Source organism: Magnolia sinica, chromosome 6 (assembly GCF_029962835.1).
Source record: "Magnolia sinica isolate HGM2019 chromosome 6, MsV1, whole genome shotgun sequence".
Classification (NCBI taxonomy): domain Eukaryota; kingdom Viridiplantae; phylum Streptophyta; class Magnoliopsida; order Magnoliales; family Magnoliaceae; genus Magnolia; species Magnolia sinica.
Window position 1 is genome coordinate 60174451 of NC_080578.1, and position 24757 is coordinate 60199207.

Sequence of the window (24757 nt, forward strand, 5' to 3'; positions counted from 1 at the left end):
CACCCCAAATCTGTAAAATGCACATTAACATGTTCTACTATGATTAACACATCAAATGGCATGATTAAAACAGCAAAACAACCATTAAAATTTGATTTTTCGAATTTTAAAAAAAGGGGCCAAAATTCATGCGTAAATAGAAAAAAATATTAAAAAATTATTAAATGGCACCCCAAATCTGTAAAATGTACATTAACATGTTCTACTATGATTAACACATCATATGACATGATTAAAACAGCAAAACATATTAAAAAAAGTATAAATACCTATTTTTGACGAATTTCTGAAAAATGGCCCACCGAGCTTTGATTCAAAAAAATCTGTGATATAATGTGTTTTTATCTCAAATACCTAGCTAAGGTTGGTCGAAATTAGTAGTAGAAGGAGTGAAAAACAGTTTGGAAGCAAGAGGTTTCAAAAAAACAGCAAAAAATGAGCTAAAAATGAAAAAAAAAAAAAGTTACCGTTACGGGCCGTTACGGGCCCGTAACGGCCCGTTACGGCCGTTACACCCCGTAACGGGCCCGTATCGGCCGATACGGGTACAAAAAATCGTATCGGCCGATACGGCCCCGAAACAGGTAACGGTTTGCACCGTTACCGTTACGTATCGGCCGATACGGCCGATACGTAACCGATTCGGCACACCCTGACTACATCCCTTTATCGCTCGCTTCGTTGTTGTCTATTTTGATGATATATTTGTGTATGGCAAAGAGACCGCCGAACACATTAATCACCTTCGACAAGCTATGAGAGTTCTCAGAAAAGAAAAACTCTACACCAACTTGAAGAAGTGCACTTTTATGAGTGCCAGCATGATCTTTCTTGGCTTTATGGCCTCTTCACTTGGTGTAGAAGTTGACCTAGATAAAGTAAAAGCAATATTGGACTTGGCCTATTCCTACTAATGCCCACAAAGCGTGAAGTTTCCATGGGATGGCTACCTTCTATAGGAGAGTTGTTAGAAATTTCAGCACCACTATGGCACCGATTACTGTGTTTGAAAAAGGAGCAGTCATGTGGACCAAGGAAACTACTAAAGCTTTTGAAGACGTAAAAGCTCACATGACCGCAGCCTTAGTTATTCAATTGTAGGACTTCAATAAGGTCTTCGAAGTTGCTTGTGATGCTTCTCATGTTGGTATTGGAGGAGTACTTTGTCAAGATGAACACCCAGTGACCTACTTCATTAAAAAGTTGAATGAAGCCAAACAGAAGCACTCCACATATGACGTGGAATTTTACGCAGTGGTGCAGGCACTAAGGCATTGGTGGCATTACCTCATCGGCAAAGAGTTTATTCTTTACTCTGACCATGAAACACTCAAGTACCTCAATTCCCAAAAGAAGTCAAGTCATCAGCACGCCAAATTGAGTGCTGATCTCCAGGAATTCAACTTTGTGCTAAAACATAGGTCGGGAGTTGAGAAAATAGTAGCCGACGCATTGAGTATATGAGCCCACTTATTGACAAAAATGTCAGCTGAAGTGATTGGCTTCGACTAGATAAAGCGTGACTATGGGGGGATGATGATTTTGGGCAAATTTATGCAGATTTTCATATCGGGCAACAAGCAAATCACCCAAGGTTCAGTGTGCATGATGAGTATCTCTTCTTTGGGACTCGTCTATGTATATCTGGCAATTCTCTACAGGAACATGTGATGCGAGAATTACACGCGAGCGGCCTCGGTGGTCATTTTGGGCGTGATAAGACGGTTGCCAAATGAGAGATTTTATTGGTCTTCCTTGAAGCGAGACATGGTGAGATGGGTAAGGACAGAAGCAAAATACGGGCTTATCCACACTGTTGCCCATACCTCAAGAACCATGGCAGGACATTAGTATGGATTTTGTTTTGGGTTTGTCGAAGACTATACAAGGTAATGATTCGATCTTTGTCGTAATAGATATGGCTCATTTTATTTAGACCTCAAATGCTCTGAAGTTAGCCACCATGTTCTTCCGAGAGGTAGTTCGCCTACACGGTGTACCAAAATCTATTATATCCAATAGGGATGTGACGTTTATGAGCTACTTCTAAAAAACGTTGTTGAAGATTATGAGGACCAAGCTTGAGTTGTCGGCTGCATATCATCCTCAAACAAACGGTCAGATAAAGGTAGTTGACCGAAGTTTGGAAAATCTACTGTGGTGCTTAGTTGGCGACCATGTTTCGAGGTAGGACCAGATTCTGTTGATGAATGAATTTTCTTACAACAGCTCGGCCAATCGGTCAACTGGACTGTGACCATTTGAGGTAGTATTGGGAATGAAACCAAGACAACCCATTGATTTGTTTGCCTTGCCCTTGGATGCACAACCGAGCGATGATGCTGAAACTTTTGCCCGACATATGCGTGACATCCATGGAGGAAGATAACATCGGGCAATGAAATATATAAAGCGCAAGCTGACTTGCATCGGAGCATCATGAAATTCGAGGGTGACCAAGTGATGGTACATCTATGACCAGAAAGATTTCCTAAAAGGAAGTATCAAAAGCTTCACTCCAAGAGCATCGGTCCTTTCAAAATATTGAAGAAAATCAACGCTAACGCTTGTCTTGGAATTGCGAAGATTTACACATCAGCTCAACATTCAATGTTGAAGACTTGATTAGTTATCATGGCCATCACAAAGATGAAGAATGTGAAGAGCAAGCCATGAGGTTGCCTCCCGTACCTCCTGTAAGCAAAGAGATTGAAGACGTGTACTGATAATTGCTTAATATTGCATGATTATCCTCAATTTCGCATCCTTTTCCCATGCATATCAATGGTAAATTGGTACTCATTATATGAATTTTAAATTGTGCAGAAGATTGATAGAAGTCCAAGATGATATGAGCCATTCATGAAGACCAGAGCCCAAAAGAGATCAAGCTCAGGAGCATTTGAAGTCTGAAGAAGTGAAGTTTTGATTATCAAAAGACTTAGACACTTTCCATGGAAGAAATCATCGATCGTGCGCATTTAATTCAAGAAAATACACAAAGAAATTTCGATTTAATCGATAAGATGATTGATTCAATCAATAGTCCTTCGATTGGTGTCGATTGCATCGATCCGATCAAGAAAATTCTGAAATTCTGAAGTTAGTCGTAAACATATTTTAGCAACTTCGATTCGATCGACCAGGGGCTTCGATTCGATTGATGGCTATCGATTACAATCGATTCGATCGAAAGGTTCAATCGACGATTCGCACGGAAGTGCGTGAGTGCAAGATTTGTTTTAAAGTCAATTGCGGAACTCCATTTCAAGGTAGGGGTGTACACAAACTGAGCTAGCTCGGTCAACTCGCTCGACTCGGCTCGAAAAAGCTCGAATCAGCTCGTTTTAAAGCTAAGTTCGATTCGAGTCGAGCTGGTTTTTAGTGCTCGAAAATGAGTTCAAGCCAAGTTTGAGCTGGCCCCAGCTCGACTCAACTCGGTTCGATATATAGCTCGAACCTAGCTCGACTCGGTTAGGTCGTATAAGTAAAAGAACAGAAAAAGAAGAAGAAATGGGTATTCTCTGATGTTTCAACAGGAATTCCAGAAATGAATCTGCATAATTGAAGTAAATGCAAAACAAAAAACAAAGCAATGGGTATTCTCTAATGTTGCTTAGCAAGTGTTTGATGAAATGACTCAACGAAGTGTCGACTGGTGGCAAGAAGGTATGTTTCATCAAACAAATCCCCTTTTTTCTTGATTTTGATGTTGCTTACAAGGCGTTTGATGAAATACCTGTAAAACCACTGCAGGTGTTTTACTTTCAGTGAGAATTTGAAGGTGCAATCCATGTGTTTGTGAAAATGTTGCATAGGCGAACTTGGCTCGATCTTGGCTCTAACTCGGCTCGAACTGGCCCGAGCTACTGACCGAACCGAGCTGAGCTGGCCAGTCAGGCTCGAGGACCGAGCCGAGCCGAGCCGAGTTCAAGCTAAGATCAACTAGTGGCCGAGCTGAGTTGAGTTGAGGCCAGCACGACGGTTCGACTTGATGTACACCCCTATTTAAAGGCCTCCAAAGCACATTTAGGGCATCAACCAGACAAAGGGAGATAATGAGAGGCGAAGAATCTTCATCTTCTTTTAGTTTTTTTTCTTCCTCTTCTTTTCTAGTTCTAGTTTTTCTATGTTTTCTTCTTTGAGATTAGTTTTTCTTAACACTATATAGTTGGTTAATCTCTTAGCTAAGGGTAAAGGGTGAACCTTTTGATGAATTCTTAATGTTTAATTCGTTTTAATTCAATATTCATGATTTGATTGATGAATTCTAAATGATGTGATTGAATTTCTAGTTTGGTGAAAGTATAGATCTGTAAAATCCCATGATCTATTATTAACTCCAGGTACAGTAGATGCTTGGAATTCCCTACAATTAATTACTTACTTCTTCATGTTTAGATCAATCAATTAAGATTCATATCTTTGTTGGGAATTATTAATTGATTTAACTATTTCATCTTCCGATTGGAACGAATCATTATTCGATTCCAATTAAGTTAAAAGTTTGAATTGATGAATTAGCATTGAGGATTGATTAAAAGTGGATCCCTAGCGCCTTAGTTATCTTTTATTGACTTGTTTCTATGCAACTTCAAATTTGCCCTAATGGGAAAAACTCATAATTCTTCTAGTTCTAGTAATGTTTTTACCCTCTAGTCCCTGTGGATCGACCTCAGACCCACTGAGAACTTCACTACTTCACTACCTGCACTTGGGTATAGAATATCACAGTTGTAGCAAGTTTCTGATGCCATTGTTGGGGAGTGCGATTTTAAGAACACTTTAAGATAGGTTTTTCTATAGTTTCTGCTTTTAGGCTAGTTTTTATTTCTGATTAGTTAATTTCTATTAACATCTTTTGTTTGTTTGTTTTTTAGGATTGTCTTCAGTTGTGAGTCGTCGTCTCGGATAACCTCTTTCCTCGTCCGTCTTTTATTTGCTTTCTTAGATAATCTTTCCTACTTTTCTGTTAGGATTTAGTTTTTTGTTTTTCTAGGGTTTTTGTGTGTTCATGCCCAAGTGGACACATGATCACATAAAGCGTCTTCTAAGTGAAGGAATTTTAGTTAAAAGGGTTTCTCCAATCACCATGTTAGAAAATGCCCTAATACTTGTGAATTGACCGGAACCATGGCTGAGAACGAACCTAATCAAGATGAGAATGAAGTGAATAATGTGCCACCAATTAGGACTAGGGACGTTACGTGACTACTTACAACCAACAAGAACAACCACTACTTGTATGGTTTTTCCAACCGATGTGAGCAACATTAATTTTAAAACTGGAGTAATACAGTTGCTTCCAAAATTCCATGGACTTGATTATGAAAGTCCATACTTGCATCTTAAGGAATTTGATGAGATAGTAACTATTTTACATTACAACAATGTCTCTGAAAATGTATTTAGAGTGAAATTATTTCCCTTTTACTTGTAGGAGAGAACCAAATCGTGGTTACACTCCTTAAGGCCTAGGACCATTGGGATGTGGCAAGAGATGACCAGGGAATTTCTTAAAAAGCTTTTCCTTGTTCACAAGACCAACACCCTAAGATGTAATATCATGAATTTCTCCCAAAAGGATAATGAAACCTTCTTCCAGCGTTGGGAACATTTCAAGGAACTCTTGCTCGCCTACCCACATCATGGCTACGAAACATGGGTCAAGCACATCTTGCTTATTCAACCTAGCATCATCGGGTCCAGGCTGCAAGCGGCTCCCCCTTTTATCTCTCCCTTCCACCTCCTATCTTCTCATGAGGAAGCTCTCTATTTATAGGCTGACCTAGTGTTAGGTGACCTGGTGTTAGCTTTTCATGTTCCATCTTCATGGCCCAAGGTGTGGGCTCTTTATTTGGTTTTCCCTGGATGGGGATGTGGGCTCATTTATATTTCGTTGGCCCAAGGCGTGGGCTCTCCTTGTTTTTTCTTTTCTTTTACTTGGCCGAGGTTTTACCTTGCATGTGGGTTCCTAATCCAGGATATGGGCTTTTTTACCTGTCTCCTCTGTAGTTTTATTGGGCATTAGCCTGCTTGGTCAGTAACAAAATTTCTGCTTCCTTCAAAAAAATATTTGATATCTGGGCTCCACAATGACAGTGTGCCCAGAGTAATATTCCATAATTTTATACCATTAGCCATTAGGGATTGATGAAGCACCAACAATCAGAGTTTTTATCTCTTCATAAGAGAATACACACAGCAATCATTTTGCATATACTTGTGGGCAATGCAAAACATTTTGGTGGCATGCAGCTCCTTGTCTGAATCCAATGTCTCAATTTTCAAGATCCAGGTGTGGAGCTCATGTCATGGCAAAAAGGATCAGATATCGGCTTTTAGCCAAAGAAATATCCTGTTTATCACTAAGGGCCTGCTTGCATTGACAAAATCTGGATGGATTTACCAAGTCCATGTCAGAACACAGGCTGTAATTTTGCAGAAAAGGCGCCGAATAAATAGAATAAGTCACAAACTGTTGGTGATTAAAGCCAATCCAGATTTTGTCAATGCAAACACAAAGAAAAGGTATAATAAACATAAGAAACTCAGATTCGAACAAAATGTGTCAAAAACCAAGAGTTGCAAAAAAGCACAGAAAATGCAAATGTACCTGTGGATGCAGAGAGGCTGAAAGTAGTTGGCGTGCTTCTCACCACCGGATAAGGAGAAATTTCAACTCCTGAGACCTTAACATCATAATCACTTTTCCTATCTGCAACCATTGTAAACACCCTAGAAGAAATCAGACATGTATCCAACATTCTACCAACTAATCACAGAAACTAGTCAAAATTAACCTCATTAATTTATGCCAAACACAATTCTTTCGAGGGCTAACCCCATATGTTAGTTACGCACAACTTAAAAAATAGTGGTGACTCTTCACCCGCATAAATGAGCCAGTTCCATGGCAATCCAGATTATCCAAATTGCTGAATCAACTATTGATGGAGCATGACCTAAAAATTGAACAAAGAAGCTATATTATCTATGTTTCCCTTCAAATTTGGACCATCCACTATTTTACTCTTAACCATCAATTTGATCGCCATTAATTGGATGTTGATCAATGTGATTTTAGATGTATTCTCCATCCAGAATGGGACCCACAATTTGGGGATCTGGATAACTATACACCCTTGCCACATGTGAGGAGGACAAGTCACTACCACTATTTAAATTGTGGAAAACTAAAATAGGAGTCTTCACTTCTTTGGATTGTAAATTTGAAAAAAAAAAAAAAAAATCTCTCAAACTCTATAAAAGAAAGCAACCTCCCAACCGGAATCTTTCAAAACATTGACATATAAAGTGGTACATAAAAATTCTCAGCAGCAAATACCCTCCAATATATCATGAATTCAATTTCAAACAGAAGCAAACCAATTGTGACAAGATATAAACATCACAGTGTTGATGTAGGTTCAAGGCCCACAATTGGACACACCAGGTGCTGAATATTTTGGACCATTTGTATCTGATTTTGGGGCAGAACTTCTGTCAGTACAATTTTTTTTTGGAAGATAGTTTTGATTTCGCTGATTTTCTAATGATTATGGGGGCAGATTTTCCGCACATGTTAATGCTTTTCTTTTATCTTTGGCTTCTTCAGCTTCTTCCTCCTCATATCCCCATCTCTTGCTGCTGGATTACAGTAAAATACAAAAAGAACAGGTCATTGGTCGCCCGAAAACCACCAGATTCAACATCCACCAATGTGATTCAAGGCATATACAGAGCTACAGGCTCCGACTCTGCTCGCATCAACAACATCAGCAAAGGGGATTCAGCAGCAATGACAGATTCATTATGCATTCAGGAACCGAAGAGATTTCAATTAATTCTCAGACCTTTCAGATCTGGCAACTCGGATGTAGATGACCTTGCAATTATGGAAGTTAGTGATGCTATTACATCTGCCCTAAGTTGACATTAGACTCCAGCCGCCTTGGTAGAGAGGACTCAACCACCCTGTTCAACATGAGTGTCCTTGCTTGGAACAATAGATGGCTGGATACGGCCACCTTGCAGACAGAAATAAGAGCTAAGATCTCCTCCCTCAATCTCCCTCATATGTCTAATTAAAACTTGCACACATAGTAGTAATTTTGGTGTAGGACAGCCTAATCCCCTAAATGAATGTGATATTTGAAAGTGGCAAATTTATGCAAAAATAAAAATAAAAAAAAATTGATGGTATTTGAAAGGGGCAGATTTATGCAAGTATTGACAATAAAATTCAGCATTATACATCATAAACCAAAAGGGAAATAAGGAACATTAAGCAATGATCATGGCCATCCATCACAAAAATGTTGTATTGAACCTTAAAATCTGAATTTAGTCGAATCCGGCGAAAGATAGAACTTTTGTCTTGCAATGGGTCCGTCTAACGATTCAAGTGAATTTTCTAATCTAGGCAATAAGAATTTTCTAAATTGGAAAATCTGAAAAATTCGGAAAAATTAATGGTTCTTCAAATCTAAAGCCTTGGGTGATGGGATTTGAAGAAGATTAAAATATGTAAATGTGAGGCTGAAAATTTTCCAAGATTTGGATTGAGAAGAAAAAGAATCGACTTCTAGATCTAGAGAATTTAGAAGAAAATGAAGAAAATACGTTTAAAGAAGAGATTACCTTGAGAAAAGAAAGAATAAGAAAGAAGGAGAAGATGAAAAATCACTTCCCTGGGCCTCATGCCCTCTTCCATTCACTGGAAGTCGAAGACGGAATCGTCTGATCTTGAATAAGCAAAAGCACTCTTTCTTTCATAAACATAACATAGCATTCTTAGGTTTAGGGCAAAACACCCTTATAAATTCGTAATTACACTAAATGACCAAAATACCCCTACTAAAATAAGTTTAAAAAAAAAAAGAAATAAATTTGCACGAAAAATTGTGCGCACAGTCTCAAAACTCAAATAAATAAAATATTCATAAGATAAACTCAAATTCAAGATGTCCAATGGACCCCAATGATAGCGCAATGAAAGTGGGCTGCAACGATCCAACGGTCCGATCACACCAACGTCACAATCCAACGGTCCAAATATCTCATTCAAGCAACTTACACATGTCACAAACACGTGTAAGGTCTTCAACCTCTAGAAACCTGACCCATACCCATCATCTAACCACATTAACACGGGTAATACACACCTCCTACGTTGATATACTTTAAATGGTCTAGTGCCCGCATCAACTCCCTTCGGCTGAGAAGAGCTCGACTCCGGCAAGATAAAACTCTCATGCGTTTCTAACAAATCTGGATCCAGCCTCTACAACTCCGCTTCCGTCAACCATGTATAGTCGAATGATGGTTTGTTCTTCTACTTCACCAAGTACCTCTGAAATCCATCGTCGACTGGAAACAATTTGCTCATCCACAATTCCTTCAATTTCTTCTTTTTTCTCAGGTATGGTAGGCATAGGTGTGGTGTAGGTTGGGAAGAAAATTCAAAAATTGGTCAATGGTTGGAACAAAATTAGGGTCTATGGGATGGGTTGAACAAGGCATTAGATCCTCCACACTGAATGTTGAACTAATCCCCATGCAAAGTGGAAGATCTATCACATACGCATTGGATCCATTTTTTTTCAAAATCTTAAATGGTCCAGCACTGCGTGCTTGTAACTTCTTAACGGTACCTTGTGGGAACCGTTCTAGCCGCATCCTAACCATTACATAATCACCCTCATTAAACTCCTGAATTCTACGATGTAAGTCAGCTGAAATTTTGTATTGTTCATTACTAGCATTTATCCGCCTCATAATCTCTGTATGCAACTCATGAATGTGATGGGAAAATGCATCGGCTGACTCTGAGGGCCTCTGGGTGACTGACATAAGTAACAAATCTATGGGCAATCTAGGTTTGTAACCACTAACAATTTCGAATGGACTCGTACCCGTATACCTATTAACTGAAATGTTATATGCAAACTCGGCGACAGGCAGGACTAAGTCCCATGTTTTAATGTGTTCACCCACTAAACATTGTAGTAAATTTCCGAGACTTTGATTCACAACCTCAGTTTGGCCATCAGTTTGACGATGATGGGCAGACAAGAACTGGAGTCTTGTGCCCATCATGTGCCATAATGTCTTCCAAAAATAACTAGTAAACTGGACATCCCTGTCAGACATTATGGTCTTAGGAAAACCATGTAATCGAACCACCCCCTCAAAGAAAATCTTGGCTATGTTGGACGGATATGAGGTTTTTAAACACGGGAGAAAGTGGGCCATTTTTTAGAAACGGTCCACGACTACAAAAATGGAATCGTGCTTTTTAATTGTCTTGGGAAGTCCAAGCACGAAATCCATACCGGTGTCTTGCCACGGTGCATGGGGCACTGGCAATGGCGTCTACAATTTAGTATTCTGCTTCTTCTGTTATGCCAGATAACATGTTCGACATTGCCCTAAAATTTTGGCTACCTCTCGCTTGAGACTTGGCCAATAAAATCAATCCTCCACTAGAGCCATGGTCTTATCTCAACCAAAATGGCCAGCTATACCACCAGCATGAAGCTCCCAAACAAGGAAATCCCGAAGGGAGGTGCGGGGAATACAAAGTCGATCTCCTTTAAAAAGGAAGACATCTTTGAGCACGAACTCACCCAAACTATGCTGGTCACCTAAGAGTGATGCGTATGTTCCCCCAAAATCCGGACACATGGGATACTCGTCTTTCAATTGCTCAAACCCGACAACCTCTACACTCAAGGAGTTGAGCAATGTCACTCTCCTACTAAAGGCATCGGCTGGTTTGTTCTCAATCCCGACTTTATGTTTTAAGACAAATGAATATTCATGAAGTAACGCTACCCACTTGGCATGCCTTGAGTTGAGCTTCTTTTGGGAATTTAAATACCTCAAAGCCTCATGATTAGAAAATAAGACAAATTCTTGCGATAAGAAGATAATGATGCTAATGACGTAGCGACTGCACTACCGCATAAAATTCTTTGTCATAGGTGAAATACCTTTGTTTTGCCTCATTCAGTTTCTCACTGAAATAGGCAACTGGATGACCCTCTTGGCTTAGTACTCCTCATATACCTACATATGAAGCATCACACGCTACTTCAAAGACTTTAGAAAAACCTGGAAGACGCATGACGGGAGCCTCTATCATCTTGCCCTTAATATCTTTGAACGCCTTAGTTGCGGCCTTAGACCATATGAACTCCCCTTTTTTAATGCAATCAGTAATGGAAGCCATAATAGTGCTAAATCCTCGAATGAACCGACGATAAAATGTGGCTAAGCCATGAAAGCTTCTCGCATCATGTATGTTCCGTGATTCAGGCCAGTCAATTATAACCTGGACTTTTTCTGGATCTGCTTGCATCCCTACAGATGACAATATGAACCCTAAGAAGACAACCCTATCAGAAATGAACGAACATTTCTTAAGGTTCGCACATAACCTCTCCGCCCTAAGGACACTACAAACCTATCTTAAGTGGTCGAGATGCAGTTCTTTAGTGGTACTATATATGAGTATGTCATCAAAATAAACCACTAAAAACTTCCCCACAAAGGGTCTCAAAACCTGGGTCATCACACGCATAAAAGTAGTGTGTGCATTAGTCAAGCCAAAAGGCATGACTAACCACTCGTACAACCCATCCTTCGTCTTGAAGGTTGTCTTCCACTCATCTCCTGGGCATGTGTTATCTAGTGATACCCACTCTTGAGGTCTATCTTGGAAAAAATGGTAGACCTGGCCATTATGTCTAACATATCATCAAGCCTCGGTATTGGAAACCGATACCAGATCGTGATTTTATTAATGGCCCTACTGTCCACACACATCTGCCACATACCATCTTTCTTAGGTGTTAATAGCGCTGGTATGACACACGTACTCATGCTCTCCCAGATGAAACCCTTTCGCAAAAGCTCATCTACCTGCCTTCTCAACTTTGCATGCTCTATAGGGTTCATCCTTGTAAGGCCCGTATCTTAGACCGTACCGTTTCGTAGGCTTTCGCAGTCCTCCCGGTCGAATTCCAGCGACCCGCGAGCTGTAATCGGCGTTTGCGCGCAATCCCGAGTCGTGTCCAGTATATCAAAGTCGGCTTGACTCGAAACTTGTACCCTAGCGATCGCGCCGTCACCGCGGTTCCGATGCCGCATCTCGCATGTGGAGGCGATACCCAGGCCAGGAGATGTGGGCCCGCATTCAATTCGAGAAAAACGCCGCGCGTTGTAATCCCAAAAGAATGTCTCATCAATCACATCAAATGTCAAGTACTCCATCCCATCATGTCAAGTACAAACACCCATCCCCAAGCAACCCATACATGTCAAGTACACCTATCACTCCATCACCTTTCACCCATCCCTCTCCCATCACTTCTCTCCCATCTCGCATTCTCTCTTCATTTTTCAAGCAACCCCAAGGAGAGAAGAAAATTCCAATGTCCAAGCTCTCCCAAATCTCCATGAGAGAGTTTTGTGTGTGGCCCACTTCCTACCCTCTCATCTACCATCTCAATCATCAAAACTTCATCATCTTCCGTTGAAATCAAATCCAAGGAGTTCGGCGTTCCATCAGACCAAGAAGGATGCCAATAGGTGGGTGATTCACCGTTGATTTTCTATTAAAAAGGCCCACTTGTGATGGGACCCATTGTTTTATGTATGTTTTGTATTCATGGAGGGCCCATAGTGGCGGGGTCCCTCCATCACCATCCGATCTCTCCTTTTTCTCTCTTTTCCTTTTTTGTGCGGCAATGATGATGAAATGTGTGGCCCACCATGATGTTTACATCCAAGCCGTCTACCGGTGGACCCCATCCATGTGGGACACACCACGAGGTTTATATGTCATCCCAACCGTCCATCTAGGACGTGGCCCACCCCACTTGTGGGTGGGGCCCTCCCTGATGTATTTATTCAAATCCACTCCATTCATCCATCCAAAATGGTGTGGCCCACCATGATTGTGTATTTTAATCGACGCCGTCCATCTGTTTTATCCAAGCCACCTGACGAGCCTGGATGACGAGAAAACACAAATATCATACTGATCCAAAACAGGTGGGCCACGTCCAAGTGGGACCCATCATGATTAGATATATACCCACACCGTCCGTCCAACGCCCCTGGACGCTAGACGCGATGGTGAAGTGTAAACAGACAGGAGGTGTGGCCTTATCCGCCCGAGGGAGTAGACATAGCTAGGCCAAGTTTGACCAGCTCGAGGAATGGGTCCGCTATCGACGAGTTGGGTAGGTATTGGCAAACTACTGGCCAGGCGAATAGTGAAGTCTCTTCCACTTACCCAGTTGTGCACTTGATGGGGCGGCAGGTGGCGTTGAGTGTACTAGACCCCGGTGATGATCCCTGAGAGGAACCATACTGATATATGGACTTATTGAGCAGAAGTTGCATACTCCTTCATTCATTCACTATCCACTCGGGCTGGTGGTGCGCAACCATTTGTTACGTATACCTTCGCAATGGCCAGGATTTCGGTTGGGGCGCGCGACTAACATGAGATCAAGAGTTTACCACATTGAGTCTGACTATCTAAATTTAGGTATAGGACTGGTTTGGATAGAATTCCCTTGTGATGGATCCCATAGCCTGCAATACTACGTACTATCATCCCGACTTCACTCTAGCTTGGTCATTTCATTTGCACCGCATATTGCATTGCATCCTCAGCATCTGATTCTTGACTCTTTATGGCATTGTATTGAATACTTGGTTTACTATGTCTCCGCATTGCATAGCTGATCTACACTACTTCCTCAGTATTTGCCTCATTATGATCTGCATTGCTTACTCTAATTACTCTAATATTGCTTAATTGGCACTTATCTTGTGCACACACTTTCATCACCCTCTAAGCTTTCTATAAGCTTATGTACGATAGATGCATGCAAGTGGCATTAGGTCGCAACAGAGTTAAGCTTGGACCGTGCAGCCATCTTCTGGAGCTTTGATTTTGACATATGTATTTCTCTTTCAGCACTGTATTCAAATGTTTACGTTAGTGGATATGTGATGATGTTGTTGTGATTTGGGTATACTTATGGTTATGCTTCTTATGAGATAAATGTACGATGGAAAATCCTCCTGGTAGGATCCCAGGATCGGAATCTGGTGCATACGCGTTGGGAGCCGAGAATGAGGTACTACAGAGGCTGTCGGCACCGGATTCGGCGATCAGCAATTTGTGAGCCCGGTTTCCGAGTTTGGGGCGTGACAATCCTGTAATGAGGAAGGTTCGGTAAACTAGACCTCGGGACAAGATCAATGGCATGCGAGATCTCCCACATAGGTGGAAGCTCATCCTGTAAATCCTCAAGGAATACATCATTGTACTCCTCTAGAACCAAGGTCACCTCGGGGGGTAACTCTACATGAACCTCGGGTGTAACTTCTCTAGCAATTAGGGCGTACACCATCGAATCATCCTCAGTCTATTTCTCAAACTCTTTTGCATTTACGATATGTAGAGACTTCGGATTGGATTTCCTCTCTTCTTTCCTTGACTCACTCGTTTTGACATCCCTAGCCTTATCCATGGGGCTCTTGGGTGGCAACGGATTAATCTTGATTTTCTTGCCCTCATGCATGAATGTACACACATTTGAGCGACCAAAAATCATGACGTCTCTATCATATAACCAAGGCCTCTCGAGAATGATGTGGCCTACATCCATAGGCAAAACATCACACCACAACATGTCTCTATATGAACCGATCTGGATGGGGACTAAACATTGTTGGGACACAGGCAAAGAAGATGTGTCAACCCAAGAAACCTTGTTGGGTTGAGGGTGTAAGACAAACTTCAAACCCAAACGAGTGACTATGCTAGTTGAGACCACGTTGGTGCAACTGCCACTATTCACGATGACTTTGCAATTCTTGTCACCACTCTTGATAAACGTGTAGAAAATTATGTTTCTACACCAATCATCACTCCTTGGCCTGCGTTAAAGCACATCTAACTATGGCTAGTGGCGTAGCCTCTAGTTCTTCTTCATAATCACGAGCACCTATCTCTGGGTGATATTCCTCAACTTCATAATCACCCACGTCATCCACATTTTCATTTGACTCGTCTATGACTAAGGCTTTCCCGCGAGTCTTTGTCGTGCACTGGTATGCGAAATAACCTATACCTCCGCACTCATAACATCTCAAGTGACTACCACTGCCAAGATTGGCACCAAGGACACCTTTGCCCTTATCATCCTTAGGCTTAGGTGGTGACTCATTCGGTAGATCATCAGGAATGACATCACGAAACTCATCCACTACCGGAATGGCCTCAGTGGGTAACTCTACACTAGCCTCTGGTGCACTCTCTCTAGCCACGAGGCCACACATGTTGTACCCCTCAAAATAATGATCTTGATGTCCCTCATGGGATGGGGGTACGGGTGCACGCCTATGACTGATTCCTCGGCCACCTCCATTCATTGGTCTATCCCCTTGGCCACCTGCCTGAGATTGACCATCTTCCCTAATGGTGGGGTTTGTCCTGAGGGAGGCCTCTATTTGATCAAGGCGTTGATCTATGCTTCGTTCCAAGCACTTACCCCAAGATTCGATCTGCTGGGACAGCTTGTTTAGTGACTCTAGCAGTTGTTCCATGTTTAGTGTAGGGTGCTAGCCAAAATTCAGCAATATAGTTGTCATAATATAAGATTTTTTTTTTTTTTTTGTTATTTTTATTATTTTATTTTTTTAAAGAAACAACCTCGTTTTTAAAAACGAAAAAGGAAAGTTTTTAAAACAAGTTAGGAAAGTTTCAAAAAAAAAAACCTAGTTTATAAAAACGAAAAAGGAAAGTTTCTAAGAAAAACAAATTATGAAAGTTTCTAAAAAAACAAATTAGAAAAGTTTCTAAAGAAAAAAACAAATTAGAAAAGTTTCTAAAAAAAACAACCAAGTTTCTAAAGAAAAAGAAAAAGGAAAGTTTCTAAAAATAAAAAGTAAGTTTCTAAAAAAGAAAAAGGAAAGTAAACTAGTTTCTAAAAGAGAAAAAGGAAAGGAAATTAGTTTCTAAAAACATATTAAGAAAGTTTCTAAAAAATTAGTTTCTAAAAAACAGAAAAGGAAAGTTTCTAAACCTAGAAATAGAAAGCTAAGTTAATTTCTAAAATAATTCAAATATGGGGATAACAGAAAATTTCATCAGCTTATGTCAGGGTTTATGGACCTCTAAACAGCCATATATGATGAGAATTGATGTGTAACGGACATAAACAACCAAACCCTAAACTTGTAATGAATTCCCCTACAAGAACCCTAGGCTCTGATACCAAATTTGATGCAGGACATGAAATTAAACATGATGTGTGAGATTTCAAGCTTAAAATCACTTTAGTTCAGAAACAGTTACACAAATTCCATATCCCACATAAAAAGTCCAAACATTCAAGTAAAGGGGAATCTATGCGGGTCCAGGTCTACAAAGGCTAAGACTGGACCAATAAAAATTATAAACCAAATGATCCTCAATGGGAAATAGAAATCAACCACACATGCATAAAAATCAGTCCCTAATCCAATGGATTCCCTAATTTCAATTCAAGGAACCCTCGGGTGAAAAAAGGGGCAAATAAATTAGGGCTAATGCAAACTAAGGCTAGGGTTTAGGAAATAAGAATGAAAAGAGGAAAACCAGTGGAAAACCTGACCTGGAAAAAGCTCCTGCATGTAGATGGTGGCCTGGGGCTGACGCACGTGCGCGGGTGGGCTGGCCGCATGTGTGATAGAAGCTTGCCTCCCCAAAGTGACACCTAGTCCTTGGTCGGCCAGGGGAGACCTCCAATCCCTCCAAGTTTGACGACGATCCGACCTAAGGTCGAGGCGTAGTGCTCCGCCAAAGTTTCAGCCCTCCTACAGGTCTAGATTTTGGAAACTGGCTGTAGGGGGATGAATAGCGGCAAAAGCTAGGAAATTCAAAGCAATAATGATGATAGAAGATGAGAGATATGGATGGAAGAGGGTAGGGGTGGATGGGGATAGATGTGGCTTTGCACCATGGTAGTTAGCCCTTCAAAGAAGGGAGGGCTTCGCACCTACTTTTGAATTCTTCCACAACTCACGAAGAGAGCAGAAAAATAAAACAGGAATTTTTATTAAACTTGAATGAATCAAAAGAACTACAAGGGTTGCCTAATATTTATAGGGAAAACCCTATACCCCAAAACTCACGCCATGTGCGCAACTTATTACTTGACGATGAAGTAAACTAAAATAAAAACCAAACAAAGAAATCTAAAACGTTCATGATGTTCTAAATAATAATAATAAGCAAAACCTAAAATATGAAATCAATCCGATTAGCGGGTCATGATCATGAGACCCCATGATGGGCTTTTTTTTATTATCATGCCCACTCTTTTGAACCAAAACTCTGTCTTCTAGCATGGGGGCCCTCCCTGGACATCGTCATCGATCCAGATCGACGGTGGGGCCTTCCTTCGTGCTTACATGGGTAGGGGGCGGCGTGTGTGCGCGTGATGTCCCCATCATATAGTGTATGCCCACTCAGACTGGTAGAGGGTTTGGTCTACACTCAATCTTGAACATGGAGCAGTTGATTGAGATGATGAACACGATCAACCAAAGTTTAGCCACCATTGAGGCGCAATCTAGGAACATGAATACCCGTATGGATCAGATAGAAGCGTCCCTGAGAGAAATCTCTGACATTGGAGGGGATGAACAGTCTCAAGTAGGGGGAGTAGTTGAGGAACGGGTAGAAAATTGTGGTAGAGGTGGTGGAGCACGTGGCCGAGGGGTAGGCCGTGGAGGGGTGTGAAATCCACAGCTCGCAATCGAGTATCAAGACCGTTATAATGCCAATGAGAGGATCTTAAAGAGTGTTAAAGTAGATGCTCCTAGTTTTGATGGGTGCCTTGACCCAAAAGGCATTCTTTAATTGGTTAGCGGACATGGACCATTATTTCGAATGGTATGAGATGTTTGAGATCTGACAAGTGTGGTTTGCAAAGATAAGCTTGTGGGTCAAGCTAAATTGTTTTGGACAAATACGGAGCGTAGGATCGAGAGATCAAGAGGTGTTCCAGTTGCGCATTGGGTAGAGATAGAGCTATTAAAGGAAAAATATCTTCCTCTCTCTTACCGTCAAAAGCTCCTACATCAGTGGCAAGCATTACACCAAGAATCTATGTCGGTCGCAGATTACATTGCAAAATTTGAGTACATGATGCGGTGTGATATTCAGGAGGATCCCTTGGTAACGCTGGCGCGTTTCAAGGTGGGTCTTCGCATGGATCTGCAGCATGAGCTTATCATACAGTGGGTGACTTGGATTATGCATACCAAGTTGTACAGGAGTTGGAGCATTACCTAAAAGTCTTCTGTCACGAGACGCTTTGAGTCCCGAGACTCTGATGTTAGATCTGGTTTTCAAGCAACCAAACCTAATGTTGGAAGTCAGCCTAGGGAGCATGCTAGTGCACCCCCTATGAGGGATATAGAGCACACCAGAACATGGGATACCGTAATACCTATAATTGAGTTCGCGTTTAATAGTTCTGTCGATAAGTCTACAGGTCTCAGTCCTTATGAAGTCGTTAACCTGGGAAACCTATTGATCTTGTCCCTATGTCACTGTCCCATAGGCCGTCAGAGCCTGCAGAGTCTTTTGCACATCACATTCATTCATGGCATCAAGAAATCAGGCAGAAGATCATGAATAATAATGAACATTACTCACTTTCTGCAGACCAACATAAATGTTTCAAAGAATTCAACGTAGGGAACTGTCATGATCCGCATCAGGCCAGAGCGGTACCCTCATGGAGCCGTTCAAAAATTACACGTGTATAACGCTGGACCAGTCAAAATTATAAAACGAAACGGTCTCAATGCGTATGTGGCAAATCTTCCACCCTCCATGAGAATTAGTCCCACATTCAATGTGGAGGATCTAGTTGCATTTCAAGGGGCCATTGACGCATTGTCTAGCCTTTCGCTTAACCATCCTGATTCCCCAGACCTTTCCCTTGATCCATGGCCCCCTCCCAACCCATTTTCCCAGCCTCTATGTCTCATTCCTACCCATCCCGATCCATTTTTCCAGCCTCTACCTCCCATACCTACCCGTCCCAATCCATTTTCCCAGCCTCTACCTCTCATACCTACTCTTCCCGACCTTTCTTCCCAGCCTCTACCTACCATACTTAACCTTCACACACCCAGAGAAGAAGTAGAGGATATCCTGGACCATCAGATAGTTTCAACGTCGGACGGCGGGTTTCAGAAGTACCTGGTTAAATGGAAGTCACGCCCAGCTTCAGACAACACCTGGCTCACTGAGGAGCTTCAGAGACTTGATCCTGACATCCTGGAGCGGTTCAGGAGTTTTATTTCGCCAGTGGCAAAATCTTCGCAGCCAGGGAGAATTGATGGGGACATCACGCGCACACACGCCGCCCCCTACGCACGTACGCACGAAGGAGGGCCCCACCGTCGATCTGGATCAATGACGACGTCCAGGGAGGGCCCCCATGCTAGAAGACGGAGTTTTGGTTCAAAAGAGTGGGCCCGATAATCAAGAAAAGCCCATCATGGGATCTCATGATCATGGTCCGCTAATTAGATTGATTTCATATTTTAGGTTTTGCTTATTGTTATTATTCAGAACATCATGAACGCCTTAGATTTCTTTATTTGGTTTTTATTTTAGTTTACTTCATCGCCAAGTAATAGGTTGCGCACATGGCACAAGTTTTGAGGTATAGGGTTTTCCCTATAAATATTAGGCACCCCTTGTAGTTCTTTTGATTCATTCAAGCTTAATAAAAATTCCTGCTTTATTTTTCTGCTCTCTTCGTGAGTTGTGGAAGAATTCAAAAGTGGGTGCGAAGCCCTCCCTTCTTCGAAGGGTTAACTACTGTAGTGCAAAGCAACATCTATCCCTATCCGCCCCTACCCTCTTCCATCCATATCTCTCATCTTCTATCATCATTATTGCTTTGAATTTCCCAGCTTTTGCAGCTATTCATCCCCTTACAGTCAGTTTCCAAAATCTGGACCTGTAGGAGGGCTGAAACTTCGGTGGAGCACTATGCCTCGACCTTACGTCGAATTGTCGTCAAACTTGGAGGGATTGGATGTCTCCACTGGCCGACCAAGGCCTAGGTGTCACTTTGGGAAGGCGGGCTTCTATCACACGTGCGGCCAGCCCACCCGCGCACGTGCGTCAACCCCAGGCCACCGTCCACACGCAAGAGCTTTTTCCGGGTCAGGTTTTCCACTGGTTTTCCTCTTTTCATTCTTATTTCCTAAACTCTAGCCTTAGTTTGCATTAGCCCTAATTTATTTGCCCATTTTCTTGTTGGTCCAGTCTTAGCCTGTGTAGGCCTGGACCTGCATAGATTCCCCTTTACTTGAATGTTTGGACTTTTTATGTGGGATATGGAATTTGTGTAATTGTTTCTAAACTAAAGTGATTTTAAGCCTGAAATCTCACACATCATGTTTAATTTCATCTCCTGCATCATTATAAAACTCAACTTAGGTTTCCTAAAACACGACTTTAGGAGTGTTTTGACACAAGACTATGGACACCGATGATCCTAACCTTTAAAATGATGCAAACGTGGAAATTTTCGGATCTAGACTTTTAGTATGATGCAATTATGAAATCCTAGAAAATAAAAATATAGATCCTTGATAACTCGATCTAAGACGACCCAACAAGATCCTAGTCTCTGATACCAAAAATTGGTGTAGGACGGCCTAATCCAACCCTAAATGAATATGATACTTGAAAGTGGCAAATTTATGCAAAAAAATAAAAAATTAAAAAATTAAAAAAATTTAAAAAAAAAATGAAGGTGGTATTTCAAAGGGGCAGATTTATGCAAGCATTGACAATAAAATTCAGCATTATACATCATAAACCAAGAAGGAAATAAGGAACATTACGCAATGATCATGGCCATCCATCACAAAAATGTTGTATTGAACCTTAAAATCTGAATTTAGTCGAATCCGGTAAAAGATAGGATTTGATGGTTCTTCAAATCTAAGGCCTTGGGTGATGGGATTTGAAGAAGATCAAAACATGTAAATGTGGGGCTAAAAATCTTCCAAGATTTGGATTGAGAAGAAAAATGATTGGCTTCTAGATCTAGAAAATTTAGAAGAAAATGAAGAAAAGAGGTTTAAAGAAGAGAATACCTTAAAAAAAGAAAGGAGGAAGAAGGAGAAGATGAGAAATTACTTCCCTAGGCTCACGCCCTCTTCCAATCATTAGAAGTCGAAGACGGAATCGTCTGGTCTTGAAGAAGCAAAAGCTCTTTCTTTTCATAAAGATAACATAGCATTATTAGATTTAGAGCAAAACACCCTTATAAATTTGTAATTACACTAAATGACCAGAATACCCCTATTAAAAAAAAGTTTCAAAAAAAAAATTTACACAAAAAAATTATGCACATACTGTCCCAAAACTCAAATAAATAAAATATTCATAAGATAAACTTAAATCCAAGATGCCCAAATGGCCCCAATGATAGCGCAATGAAAGTGGGCTGCGATGATCCAATTTTTTGTGTCCTGACGCATGGTAGGGCCAGTGGCTTATGGCTTTTATGGGTTGAAGCTATAATGAAATTAGACATTCTTTATTCTGATCCTCAGATGGTCACTGCCGATCCAATCACACCATCGTCGCAATCCATCATTTCAATCACACCATCATCGCAATCCAACGGTCCAAATATCTCCTTCAAGCAATTTACACATGTCACGAACGAGTGTAAGGTCTTCAATCTCTAGGACCTGACCCATACCCATCATCTAACCACATTGACAAGGGTAACGCACGCCTCCTGCATTAATATACTTTGAATGGTCTGGTGTCTGCATCAAATTTCTATACAATTAGACATGATGCTAGTTTTCCTTCATCTTGGTATCATTACTCTGACATAGATTTGTTTTCCTTCATCTTGGTATCATTACTCTGACATAGATTTGTTTTCCTTCATCTTGGTATCATTACTCTGACATAGATCTTTCATCTCATGCTAAGATCTGGTTATCCTAAGATCCAAATACATCAGTCACACTTTTAAAGGCCCATAAGCAAATCATTCACAGTGCTGCAACTTCCACGAAAATGAAAAGGATTTATGTTCTTTGTCATTTATGGGGAAGGGAACACCAGTGATTGAAGTATTGATAATATCGACCAGCTGATACCATCAATATTGCACAATGCCAATCAGAAACTGGACTGTAGTTGGGAAACTTCCCAATATCGGTCAATATCACACATATCGACTATATCGGACTTGTGACGGTCCCCTTCCAAAAATTTTGCCAAAAATCCACAAAAAAATAAAAAAATAAATAAATAAATAAATAAAATTGATTTTTTCTTTTCTTTTCTTTTTCTACAATTACATTGCTAAGGGGATTTCGACCAATCCTATTCATTTGTTAGGAGAGAAAAAGGGATTTGAGTGCAGAAATCAAAATGGAAAGCGTGTGGTACAAGAAACCCAATCAGTGAATTTTTGCAAATTTTAACTATTCTCTTGTTTAAATTGCTTGGAATTTGTGGAATGAAGTTAGTAATCCATGATTTTGAATGTTTTGCATGCTCAATCATGGATTTTATGCTCTGATTTTCAAATTTGGGAAAATTTTGGAGTTTCTCCGATTTCACCCATTTAGCATGCAATTAGAGGTGGGAAAAATTAATGTGAGACTGTTTAGAGGTTGATCTACAGATTGATGGAACTTTTTGGACTTTTTGAAAAAGAAACATTTTTAATTAAAAATATCAAATAAATAAATAAAAATATTTTTTTGAAAAAAGTTCGCTTAATCAGATGTTATTTATGCCTCATAATTATGTATATTGCATCACTTCCGTCAGACACTGCATGGTTTAGGGCCCTACATGAAGGAAACTTATCATGTGTACTTGCTTTTTGTGATTTTTGAGTTCTAAGCATGTAATTAATGTCTTTTTTAACATCCCCTGAAGTTCCATTGAAAAATTCAACCAATTTCCCAATGTCTGTCAAAAATAGCGATACATCACGCAATACACGTGATATTTCACATGAAATACCCGATATGTTTATGTATTTCGAGGGTGTGACACATGTTGATATCAATACTGAAAATGCTGGGGAAAACAACCTCAGCTATGAGAAAGGTTTTTTGGAAAGAAATCTCATCCTTATCAGCTAGCTCTGCTGATCCCTAAATTCTGGCAGGCAACTTAATTGTATGAGGTATATGGACAGAAAGAGAGAAGGTGCAGCTCCTAGAATTTCTCACCTAGAGGAATTCAACTCTTGTATTGAAGCAGCTGAACTTCAGGATGTTAAGATCTCAGACAGGAAGTTCTTTGTCCAATTCTATGCTGGAATCATGAGGATTGAATGTTAATTAGATTGGGTGCTTGTGAATGTCCAATCCCTGTCAATGTTCAAAATTCTAAAATGAACTTCCTCAACCTAGGCCTCTCCAACCATGCCCTACCTTCATGAAGGTCAGTGCAGAATGCACCGCTTGCAAAGCTCCTTCTCTACTTCAATCTCTAAAGCAAATTACCGGGTCTTGTTATGAAGCATGGAATACTCAAATCAAGGAATGCCTGTGTACATAGCATGGCATATCCTTCTGTTATTATTCTGGTTGATCCCTCTCGTGCCAAACTGAATAGCATTCAAGAGATTATGAATCCTGACCAGTCGGATAGCATCAGTAACCATGAAAGATTAGCCAGAGCCGAATTAGAGTTGTTGCTTTCCATGGAAGAAAATGTGTTAAGCTGAAGGCTAGATTCCTGAACCTCAACTTGAAAGACTCAAATTTGAAGTTCTTTTATGCTGCAATTAAAGAAAAGACATACTAAGAACCACATTTGGAGTATCTATGATGTAGCAGGGAGTCTAGTAGTTCTCAAGAGGATATTTGGCAAACTTGTGTTCAGTATTTCCAGCATACTTTGGCGCCCCCAAATCAGCAGCATAATGTGGACCTTAGACACATTAATGTGCGTGCCCTAATCAGGTGCAAGGTAACAATATTTGCAAGCACATCTCTAAGAGAAATTGAAAGTATTATCAAAGCCCCTGGGCCAAATGGATTCAATATGCATTTTAATATGTATGCTGTCCAATTATTGGTGGGGATGTGTGTGCAGCTATCAAGGGCTTCTTCAGAAATGCCAAGATGCTCAGTCAAGTGAAATCCACAAACGGTGCTCTTAATTCCTAAGAGAAAACATGCAAAAAGCCCCATTGATTTAGGCCTATTTTGTTAACAAATAAGATTTATAAAATCATAGCTGGAATCATTGTCCAAAGATTAAAGAACAATATGCCATCCATCATCAGCAAGAACCAATCTGCTTTTGTTTCGGGTCCTCTAACAATATCCTCTTTAGCCTTGATCTCATCCGTGACATCCAATAAATATTGGCCCACTTAGGATGTGTATTAAGGTGGATTTAAGGAAGGCTTTTGACATAGTGAATTTGGACCCGCTATTTGTTGTGTTAACAGCCTTCATTTTTTTCAGAAAAGTGTATAAGCTGGATTAAAGCTTGCATCCTTCAATGTGATGATATTCTCACCAACGTGACTTCATCCCTTTGCTTATAGGATATTATTGGCAAGCTTGACATGTATGGCCTAAATGCACAAGCTTGAGAGGGAGTGTTAGGGTTCCCAATCATTGGTGTACCTGAGATGCACACTACATT

General features: G+C 40.7%; 1 protein-coding gene and 1 non-coding gene across 2 annotated transcripts in view; both read right to left on the minus strand.

Moving 5' to 3' along the window:
• The window catches only part of LOC131248784 (uncharacterized), a 41805-nt gene that overhangs the window by 11442 nt on the left and 5606 nt on the right, over window positions 1–24757 (minus strand). The window contains exon 2 of the mRNA XM_058249238.1: window positions 6617–6718. Coding sequence (XP_058105221.1) covers window positions 6617–6718 — 102 coding nt within the window. The remainder of the gene's footprint in view (window positions 1–6616; window positions 6719–24757) is intronic.
• Window positions 5549–5654, minus strand: LOC131250369 (small nucleolar RNA R71). Its single transcript, XR_009173294.1, has one exon. It is a non-coding gene; the product is annotated as a small nucleolar RNA R71 (small nucleolar RNA).